This window comes from Lepidothrix coronata, unplaced genomic scaffold (genome assembly GCF_001604755.1).
Source record: "Lepidothrix coronata isolate B3197 unplaced genomic scaffold, Lepidothrix_coronata-1.0 Scaffold31, whole genome shotgun sequence".
Lineage (NCBI taxonomy): Eukaryota > Metazoa > Chordata > Aves > Passeriformes > Pipridae > Lepidothrix > Lepidothrix coronata.
The window spans coordinates 6,974,013-6,985,865 of record NW_016690211.1 but is presented as its reverse complement, the minus strand read 5'-3'; the positions used below and the strand labels follow the sequence as shown (position 1 = coordinate 6,985,865).

Below are 11,853 nucleotides of genomic sequence, written 5' to 3'. Positions count from 1 at the left end.
CACAGGTAGGCCCTTCAGCAGAAACCTGTCTAGAGATACAGGATCACAAAAAGCATCACCTTTCTCCTTCAGACTACTAGGGCAAAGTCTCCAGTGAATTCTGTGGAATTCATACAGAACTACAATCACCAGTACTACTGAGAGGCTATTAATGAAATTAATTATTACAGATGTGGTATTTTGTCTGTCATTTTGTCAAAAATGAAGTGATTCTCTCCCAGTCTTAGTAGGTGAATGAAAATAAACATGGTGTGGGGTGTAAGACCATGTCACCACAGCTGAGATATTCATGAATATAGACTCTTGAATATTTATTGTAATCGCAAAAGGGAAAAAGAAATCCAGAAAAAAATTAAACAAAATCCACTTGGTATACAGAAGTCACATACAAACACATTACCCAATGGAATACACATGGTCTCTATGTCCTCACAGAATTAAAACTCTCCACATAGATAAAACTTGTACTTCACATTCAGAAAGAGCTCCTGTGGACGTATGCAGAAGATTCACAAAATTTGACACCCAGCAGCATTCTAACTAACATATTTTTTAAAACTACAGTAACTATATTGCAATAAATGTCAGGGGAGAAGGCACAGATTGAGTCTCACCCCCTCACAAAGGTATCCTAAGCAAGTACTTCAACTTTTCTTTAAGAACAATTCAGTTAACAAGTTAGTTTGAGTTAACCAGAAAAGCTACATATTTTCAAGGTAAGCCTTTATCTTTTTGCATGTAATCACATGCCTATGAGGAATAATAAAAAATCTAGGTAAAATTATCTGCCAGCCCTTGAACTGTCAGGTCACTTAGCAATAAAAAGTTTACATAGTCCTGTAGCAGTCTGTATATTGTATATATCTATTTATAAAGTGGTACCTCATATTATGACTGCTACTTTGTCTCTTGCTCAGCTACAATGATGCTGAGAATTTCTTTTTTTTGATTAATAATCCCCATTTTTTTCTCCATATACATTTTCATTTCACTCTGGTCTTCTGTATAATTTTGCAGAAGTTTTAATAGCAGAAGGTACAAAGAAAATGAGAATTTTAAGGACTTTTCAGGTCATTGCAAGTACTGTCCTGTGCTACTTAATGCAATCTGGCTATCTCAGAGAAACTATTTGATGGCATAGGAAAGGAAAACCTTGATACTTACTGGTTTCCAGCAGGCCTTAGAGTTTCATTATTTTCCTGATCAAGCTAATTAAAAAAAAAAAACCCAAAACAAAACAACCAAACAAAACCCAATTAAACCCCAAAACCTAAATCTTTCTTATACATTGTCACAAAAATGCATCAGATCAAACTAAAAATCTACTTATGTACTTTAGTATGGTACTAATGAATATACTTTTTAATGAAATTTGTTCAGCAAAACCAGTTCCTCCCATGGCCCAGATACAGTGGCTTATACATATATATATTTAGCAAATTCCCAAGACAGAAGACACATTCCTTTGAAGCCAGAGATGTAGCAAGAATTAACAGACTCTGTGGGCATGGCTGTGAACCCATGGCAGACCAGGACCAGTGATTGAGGGTTTAAGGTCCCGAATGTACTCAAGGGTGTTGCTAACTAGTGTTGGCCTTGCTCGTGTTCTTTGAAAACTACTAGAAATATGCAAGGCTAGCAAAAAAAAAAAAAGCTAGAAAAATAAATTATTGGATGTCTCCTGTTAATTTCATGGTTAGATTTTGACCTGCGTTTTGTTTCCATTTGTGCCTCAGCTTTACTCCTAGCAGTGGAGTTGTTGAACTTTGAGTGATGTGTAACAGTGGAGTGAAGAACGTGGGTCAATATATTTAAGGATGTGTCTTCCACCTTTAGAATCTAGAGAAGTTAAGAAACTTAAATGTCAGAAGTGACTAATTAAGGTCAGCATCCACTGTGCTGTGCTGCTGAGTGTGACCTTCAAGCTGTTCCCAAAAGTGTTAACCCAGGGCATCAACTGAAGTCTGACAAGTCATCTGCAAGCATATTGGGTACCCCTATTTAGTATTTCAGGTAAGTATTGAGTTAACAGTATCAGATTAAAGAAAACATGCTCTCATGATATTGTACAATACAGGCAGACAGAGCATGTAACTAACTAAATAACTCAACGTAACTGCTGAGCTCCTAAGTTCTTTTAATGCTTCTAGAGAACATGCTTTAAAATATGGGTGGACAGTCTAGCAATGGTTACAGGCATCTTCTGACTGAAAGTGCTGTCCCACTAGTGTTAGTGTAACATGACAATTTTCAGAAAAGGACACTCAAAACTCTAAAAGTAAACTTGACATGCACTTGCAGTAAACATACAAATATCTTTTACCATTGTCTCATATATGAAAAATAGTTCAAGTTACTTAAGAATATCCTCACACTACACTGGTAAAGTGTTTACTTTAGAATTTTTCTAAAAGACACGTACATCTACTGGAAATCTCAAGCCACAAAGGCATCATCAACAGCTTATCACACATACATGATGCTTCTCCCTTTCACACAGGTTTATATACACTGAGTAAATAATTAAATATTGCACTTATTGGCCCATGATCCCTCAGTTTTGAGGTATTCAAAAATAGAAAACATATCTAGTTTTTGTAACATAATTTCATGCAACATTTAAGACATTTGAAATCCACGAACACTAGTATATAGATTACACATTGTGACAGCCCAACTGAGTCACAACGTATCTGACATTACTGACAAAATACTGAACAGGACTTACAGCACAAACATTTCTTTTATCACTAGTTGCAGGTACATGTCAGAATTACTCAAGGAAATTTATCACCAGGAGTGGTGAGCAATCTCTAGCTTTCATTTCTGTGTGTTATGCATGATCCTGAATTTATTGGAAAATTAGCATTTTTGCTCCCCCCCCCCAGATCAATACCAGATACCTTATTCTACAAATGACAAGCCATCTACCTCTGCTGGAACCATGGATAATAAAAGTATGGTCTTCAAATGTAACACATTTGATTTCCAGTGGTAATGACAATTTATGGATAAATTCCACTGTGACATTTAGGGAAGGTGGCACTGAACATGAAAAAGTAACAGTGGGGACTGAATGAGTATCAAAAATGTACTGCTGTGTATATGTGCATACTATATGTTACAAATTCTGCTTCACTGAACATCCATGGATAAACCAAACCAAACCAAACCAAAAAAGAAAAAAAGCTTAATTTGCGGAGGTGAACTACATGTACCCCTAAATAAATAAAACTGGTAGAATTCATTCAAATAATTGAAATGAGTTGCCTCTTTAAATGGGACTTGACAAATAATGAACCTTGGAGAGTCTGGAGTGAGAATGTATGGATTAAACGGTGTAAATTAACACAATCTACTCCCCTGTTGTCACAGGTAAAGACATGTTGATTTACACCCCTGAGGGCTTATCTATGAGGATTCAAACTCATGATCTCACATATCTGTCATCCTAAACAAGAATTAGGCTTATACACTGTGTGTCCATATAAAACAGGCCAAGAAGGAATCAGTCGGTCAGCAGAACAGAAATTTAGTTGATGCTGTAAAAATGCAAATAATAAAACTTATCTCTCACAAACAAATATAAAAAAGAGTAGTTGGGGAGGAGTGGAGTTTGGGAGAGGGCTTCTTTTTGAATGTAATTGCAGCATCATTTATCTGCTACAGATGAAACAAACGCATCCACATCAAATGTAGAATTTTTGTGGCTATTTTTTTCTTAAAAATGGCAAACTCAAAGCATTCTCAAAGTTAGGATCAAACTCCAGCAGGTTTTTTGTTTCCTGAAATAGCACTTCATTTCTAAAATAAAGAAGGTGCAGGTGGTACAGACTGGTGCTCTGGAAAAGGCCACATAGTTGTAGTCGCTCAGGTAGTTTCTCTAGGCATTACATTAAGTATAAACACAAAGGAACAAACAGTTCCAGGTAACAGACACTTACACAGCTGTTCAGAGAGAAAGAGTATTTTTTGACAGAAAATCAGGCTAGTTCACATGCACTTAAACCAGCAAATGAACAAGTATTAATAAAGTCTAAATAAATTGGTCTACTCACCAACAATAAAAATAAAAAATACAGCATTAAGTTAGTTGCACTTAGACCTTGTGAACATGAACTCTTAAAATAAACAAAAACATGCGTCTGAAGGTTCAAGCCAGCAGGCCTTGGTAGCTGTTCGGCAGGCTGGTACCAGGAGACACTGCAGGAACCACTCAATCCCATGCTCCTGTGTGCTCCCAGGGCATTTTCTGAGTACTAGTTTGAAGGTATGACAAGCAACACTCTATCAGAGCATGATAAGGCTGGTGCCATGCACAGAATTATCCTGCTTCTATAAGCTTTAATCTAGATCATAACTTGGAAAATGGGTTGTGTAGTATTAGTTCAGCTGGCACTATGGAGCTCAGGACTCTCTGTCTAAAGGAATCTAATCTCTCAGAAATTTAACATGCTCTGTGTGTCAACTGCTGTATCTCACCAGATGGATAATCTCAGCTGAAGGGGGTATCTGTGACTAGGCTGTGACAGTCAGTTCTATTTCTGTGCTGAGAGTGACAACAAATTGGTGCAAGGTGTGCAAGTACTTTTTCACCAAGATTTGTGATGAGGCTGAAAGTAGTTTGGGATCTGTTGTCCCAGGCTTCAGTTTAATAATAATGTATCCCCTCTTCCATCACTAAAATATGGTGCTTTGTAGCCTGGTAATTGCTCTAGATGGAATTTGCTACACTAGTGGATAGATCAAGGATATAATCAAAACCTGCTTGTCTCTTCCAACAGCTCATAGCCTGTGACTATTAGATATGTGTGAAGAACAAGACATTGATTGCTTAAATTTAGGCCTTTGATCAAGTTGTGATGGGTTTTCCCAAAATGTTCAGCCTACTTAAATTTAAGAAAAACTGCACTACTACCACATAAGTCAAGAGGATCCAAGCCAGATTGACACAGACTGCTTTTGGATGCCCTATCCTATAACAAGCCAAGGCATAATTTTAAATAGAATAAAAATTCCAATACTGCTAGTCTCCTCAGAAATCTTAAAATGTTTGGGGAAGGTATAGAAAGTTACTTTTCAAAAGCTTTTCTGTCTTTAGTGTTTCTCTACAATAGGCAAGTTCCAGCTGAGAGACGTACTGAGAACATAATGCTCATGATCTATATGTGACCAAATTTTATAGCAGAAAACTCAATATTTCTGTAAAGCATGGGGCTGCAAAAGCCAACCTGTGATAGAAAATCAAAGCCTACTTTTCCAAAAGTAGGTAACCCAAATTGTTAAGAAAAGGTTTACTTGAACTTCCAGACATTTTCAATTTCAGAGAAAGTCATGATAGCATAAATTGGGTTTGATGGGACTTCAGCAGGTCATACCTCCCAACCTTCTACTCAAAACAGTATCAACTGAGAAGTCTGAGCAGTTTGCCTAGGGTTTTAAACAGTCTGATTTTGAAAAACTTCAAGTAGAAAATTTAAAAAAATTAATCTAATTCTGAACTTCATGAAAGTGTCTGAGTGCCGACACAAATTTCCTAGATTTCAAATACTGACTCTGCTGCTGTACTTTAGATGAGTTTTTAACTTTTATGACATTTTTTGTACTCTAAGGAACAACATTACTCTAGCAGCTGCTTCCCCTTTCCTCCCTATCCCACGCAGAAGGCCAAACGGCCTGGAGGCCTGGGAGGTTACTTGTCTCAGAAACATGAAGCAGAGATTCTCCCTCTGATTTTGCGGTTACTCTTCTGCCCATGCAAAATGAAAAGCAATTAATTAATCCCATTTATGTAAAGAACTCTTTATCTACCACTCAAATTTTTAAAAAATATATATGCTAATAATGTATATAATGAGTCTACGTGGTTATACTGAGGCAGGGAGGGTCTTAAATTCATTGCAATGGAATACAAGCATCTGTGGCTGTAGTAAGGGGCATCTTGAAGTCTTTTTTTCCTTGTTTCATTGCAGTTTTGCAGCGAGCATCCCAGAGCAAAGCTGGAAGAATACTTGCACTTTTAGCCATCTGCAGGATATGCCCAAGTTCATGAATGATGTGATTATGTCCTTCTCTCTCCTCACCTCGCCTGAGATGGTTTAGACTAATAATACAACCTAAATTTTTTCTAAATCACTTGAGACCTGAAGCTGAATTCTGTCTCAAGGCTCTCCTGATCCTTTTTTTAACAGCAGGAACAACTGCACATTAACAATAAAAGCACGGAAAACTGCCCACTGTTTCAAACTAAGTTTCCTCAACTTTGCATTGTTTCATTTTTTTCAAATCAGCTGGTACCTAGTGGGTAAAGAGGTCCTAATGAAAGTCTCTCAGGACAGTTAGCAACACATTGCCTTAGAGGAAGAGAGGGAAAAGCAGCACCCCAGAGAGAGACAGGACTGTGGTTTGGATAGCACATGCCTCTTCCACTTGACTGCTCATTGGCCCTAAAGAGGATAGTGCTTTCTCTTCATGGTCTCCAAGTCTACTAGGAAAAAAGTGCTTAAGTAAACTAGCTAACAGGTTTAAAACCCCAGACTGAACAAAGAACTTTTACTCATTTAAGTTATGCAGCCAATGTAGGCACCCTCATGGCATGCCCATTTTACGTGTGTCTATATGCCTTGTTTGGGAGGAATTTTTACTCTGTCAAAGTGTATGTAGATTATTTAATCAGTTAAAAAAAAGGGACCATTTTCTCTTATTGTGTATCAGGAGTTACATAAATTACCTTCAAACGACGTAAAGTGTGTAGAGGGATTTCTTTGCAGTTGTGAGCCATTTCAAGTACCATGTGTTACTTCTGGGTTTTTTTATATGTTTTCATTTTCCCACTGCAGATGGTTTAAGAAATGTCAGCCTTGTCCTAAATTCTATCTAACTGGAATAATAAAATAGTCAATGCTTCTTCAATTATGCTGTTTAGTTAAAAAATGTCATTGTAATGCAAGTAAAGCAGTTGTACAAAGTACTCCAGGGCACAGATGTAAGCAATTACTTAAAGGAATAAAAACTGTGAAATATGACTATTTTAACACTTTATTAAAAATATTTTGTGTACTTTATTCTGCTATCTTCACAGCCTTCTGCTCATCTTATTAATGTATTGAGCCTAAGACTAGAAATGTTCTTGACAATTTTTTATTACTCCTACACTTTTAAAAATTCCAATTCTCTTGCCAAAATAGATGGAAAAAATGAGGTCAAACTTCAGTTCACTGACACTATCAGCACTTCTGCAATAGGTCTAAGTAAAATACAGGTGTTTGTAGCCAGTGGTGGCTGTCTCAGTGACTGAACAGGAGATTAAATTCCTGAAAATCAAAGCATGGAGGTTTGACAGCAACATGATAAGGAAATTCTTGGCTATGAACAACCAAGCACAATGGATTTGGCTCTGTCAGGGATAATATAGAACTTTGTGGTTAATATCTCACATACAGAAATGGAAAGAGTTAACCAACCCTCCACTATAGGGGTAGGTAAGACTGGGATCTCCATAATGATGGAATGAGAAATTAGGCCTAGTTTCAGAAAGTTATTAGATAGACATGCAACTCCTATGGAAAAGTAAACACACTAGCTATCCAGACAGGATAAAGTACCTATTATCTCTGAGGGTCTTGGACTGATTACTGTCCAACTGGAAATTCACAGAGAATTTTGGTGGCTTTGGGTCCAGGAACTAACTTCTGTCTAACTTCTGCAGTTTCCAGTCAGCCAGGATGTGTAACATATTGAATGTAGATTTGCCAAGGTAATGTGCTACAGGAAGTGTCCCTTATACAAATGACCTGGACAGAATGAGGGATTGTCTCACTACAAGGATACTTCTAAATTCATTTTCAGTCAGGAGAATATGTAAGTGGCATCGGGAGGCTTATTCTAAAACTCTCTGTCCACTACCCTATGGATTTCATTATATAACTTGAAAGTGATGAAGTGAGAGACAATTCTAGGCAAATGTGGTCTGAGCACATGGCACCAGCTGAAGTAACTGTTACGTAAAACACTAAAAGGAAAAGAGAAATTAATAGCCAGGCTGCATGCAAAAGTCAGATTCTAAAATATGGATCATCCTTTCAGACTAATAATTGCTCCATCTCCATATGCATACTCAAACTGCTGCTGACATAAAATAAGACTGTTTTCCCAAATAAATTAATAAGACAGTATAAATAAAGGCATATAGACTATTCATAAACACTCTGAAAAACTCTGTTGGCAATGGAACACACTGGAGCCTTTGCTGGTAGCTGCATTAACAGCTGCAGTTGGGCTGCTGTGGAGCAGGGGTGTCCTTTAGCCGTGTATTCTGGTTGCTGGCAGCAATGGTGGGATTCATCTCCAGACTTTCTGACATTTTGTCACAGATGATATCCACAAGTCGCTCAAATGTCTGCTTGACATTAATGTTTTCCTTGGCACTTGTTTCAAAAAATTCAAACCCTAAGAAAATAAACAACACATTTATGTTCTATGCATATTTCAGTTTCTCCGACAAATATACAAACTTCTCTTGGCCAAGGAAGAGTTGAGAGACACTCAGAAAGGAAACATGTGAAAGGACACATACAAGAAGATCAATTAAAATTTTAACACAATCAGATTAAATACACTATTTGCTATTTGCTTTATATAAAGCCAGATAAAGTCAGGACTGTTCCGAATATATTCCCTCAGTCAAACTCTACTTTAAAACATTCTAATCTAAAAATTGATACCGTTTTGAATGTATTATTTTAGAAACACCCTATATATGCAGCCATTGGGAAGGAATAATCTGCTGCTCCATCTCTAACTATTATGTTCCTCGGAGTATCATTCAGCTGGAAACAGCCACTTTCATGGTGTTATCAAGCTGGTGCCAAAATAGAAAACTACATTTGGAAAAGTACAGGTAAAAAACAAGCAAGACAAGGAAAAAATTTTGCAATTTGATATTTGCTAAGGTTAGACATGAATGCTTGGGGCAGAAGGGTTTAGTGACAATGAGAGGATGCCTGAGAAATGGCACCCACATTCTCATGGAGAATTTTGGTGGCTTTGGGTCCAGTTTGGGTCCAGCCTTGGAGAAGACGATAGGAAGAATAAATCTTAAGGACATTTATAAGTGAAGCAGTTTTTATAGTTAAGAAGACAATAACTGGCACATGAGATGATCATGAAATGGTCAAATATCATAGCTAGGTAAGAGATCTGGACAGAGAAAAGCAGAAAGTGAAAGGAAAAGCGTCACAAAGAAGAGAGGAGACCCATTTTGGGAAACACTGTAACATGCATAGGATTGAGAAAACAGGCCCACTGTCATGGTGAAGATGTTTTGCATTAAGGACATCATAAAAAACTTTAGAGGCATTCTCCAAGTCAAATAAAGGGTACAATTAGCATAAACTAATTTATTCAAAGAAAATAAAAATAGACAATACAGCATGGTGATTTCTATGAAATTTTAGATACAATTTTGATATAAGAAAGAAATTGCAATCATAGTAGTAGTGTAGCTGGTTATCAGGCTATGGTGGTATTCCATCGCCTTAGACATTAATCGCCTGGAACTTCCCAGCTAGACTCTGCTGCACAGAATAGACCATGCACTGACCTGTGAGAGAGTGGCTAAACTCCCAGCTGCCTCCACAACAAAGGAACCACTATTCTTTACAGGAACTGTACAGGTGGGAATTTTGGACAGCCTTGGAAATTAACTTATACAAAACTTCCCTATAAATTAGATTGGTTCTTTTTGTTTGTTTGTTTAACTGAAACACTGTCTGTGGAAAAGTTCCTAAGAGACATACAGCATTTTTCCTAGTGGAGTGTGCCTGTAATAAACACCTGAATTTTGGTTGTTTTCATTTTGTTATGGAATATTTTGCAGATCTTTTTTCCCATGACCTCTTCTTCCCTCCTGACTCATCTTGCATTTATTATTACTAAGAGTGCTTAGACATCCTAAACTTCTAAAATCCCTGTGTATGAGGCCTCAGTTCTATAGCTTTTGATATTTTCTTCAGGATTTTTTTCCTCTGCTCATTATTGATGGAGAGAAGAGATTTTCCATGTGAGTATAAGTGTGAAGTGAGGCAACTATCTGGTGACACTTAGAGAAGCGCAGCTCAAAGAACACCATGTTCCCACCAGCTGTGATGATCAGTACTGCTGATGTGGATGAGACTAGGTAGAGCAGATTATTGCAAAGACATGACAAAGCTCAAGAGGCAAGTAGGTAGGTAGTGCAGAACAGAGCTGAAACTAAGAAAATCCAAAACATCAGAGTGTTGTCTGAACATTTGTACAAAGTGTGTGGAACATGCATCAGGATATTCTAATTTAAATGCATTTTTTGTGTTTAATTCAGTTTTCCCTTGCTGACTCTTTCCCTTGCTGTTGCTCACCTAGTGATCTATAATGCACACAGAGCAGTTTAGATAGCTTCTGTGAAGCATACAAACACCCAGAATAACTGACTTTGTTCCCTCTCTGCCTCACACTTGTGCTGGTTCTGCAGAGGCTCCTTTATGACTGCTCATTAACACCCGGTTTATGTTTGCTTTTAAAACATAAGGAAGCAAAAAGCCTAGAAAGCAGTCATATGCAAAGGCTAGAACATTCTGCACCGTCTCATCTTCCTAAGAAAATGTGACATCAAAAGGACACACTAGATAGCAAATTTTAAGTGCAATTCCACAGACAACACAGACAAGAGATATGTTAATGTTTCACCAGTTGATCAGGAAGACATTTTGATTTCAGAGTGTTTGTTCACAACCAAGACAATTTCATTTACCACTCTCAATGTTATGTTATGTTTTACAGATGTCCTCAAGGGTGTGTTCCTGCAATAACTATCATTCCATAAAGACAAGCTTGAACCATGATCCTTAGTGCTGCTCTTCAATCTTAGTGCCTATTTCAATCCAGTATTGTGAGGAGGAGTAGTAGAAGACTGCAACAACAGAGCAAGAAATGGCTGCAGGAAGCTGCTCCCTTTGTAACAGTAATATATAAAAGGCAAAGTCTAGGTACTCATGGGAATGAATAATTTAACAGTGTCATAGTGTATAAAGGAGAGGAGTTAATAAGGCTTTATTTTCTTGGATTTGCATCCTGCGAGCGGTTCAGCAGGGGGCACTGGCAGGCACTTACCTTCTTGCCTACTATGAATAGTATCTAATAAGATTTGCATTCTGTTATAGGCTATAAATCCCAGGAGGGAATTTTTCCTTCCCCTGCTCCACTGTAATAAAAATGGAGTTCAAATGGGAAGGGGAAGGGGGTCAATTAGCTTTACAAAAGATCTGGCAAGGCCGAATTCCTAGCTAATGGCCCACTGAAGGCTGGAGTGTGGGGTGGAGAAGTTTGGGATTTTTTGGGTAGCTGGCCTGGTTCACGGGCGGGAGAAGTCAGTTTCTGGGTTCTCCCTCTGGGATGGAGACGGGGTAGCTGCCTTTGTTTCCAGCTCAAACCTGCTGCATTTTCATCGGAGAGTTTTTGTGCTCACTGGGAGAAAAAGGAGGAGCCTTGAGACAGCATCATCTGAGGACAACAGTGAGTTCCGTGGGGGGGACTGCTTTTCTTTCCCCCTTCTTCCATTGGGGGAAGGGTCCCCATTTTCTTTTTTGGGCTTCTCCTGCGACCCGAGACCACCCCCCAGACCCCTCCCCGTGCGGTGACCCCAGAGCCCGACAGCGCCCCCTGCAGGCCAACACAGAGAACTGCAGGCTCTGCACCTCCAGTGACCCAACAGCGCCCCCTGCAGGCCAACACCGAGCACTGCAGGCTCTGCACCTCCAGTGACCCAACAGCGCCCCCTGCAGGCCAACACCGAGCACTGCAGGCTCTGCACCTCCAGTG

General features: G+C 38.5%; 1 protein-coding gene across 3 annotated transcripts in view; it reads right to left on the bottom strand.

Annotated features, from left to right (window-relative positions):
- Window positions 1–290: 290 nt before the first annotated feature.
- The window catches only part of RAB3C (RAB3C, member RAS oncogene family), a 127,343-nt gene continuing 115,780 nt past the window's right edge, over window positions 291–11,853 (bottom strand). For all 3 annotated transcript variants that reach the window (XM_017811114.1, XM_017811113.1, XM_017811116.1), the window contains one exon: window positions 291–8,448. In XM_017811114.1, coding sequence (XP_017666603.1) covers window positions 8,261–8,448 — 188 coding nt within the window. In that variant the 3' untranslated portion in view covers window positions 291–8,260. The remainder of the gene's footprint in view (window positions 8,449–11,853) is intronic.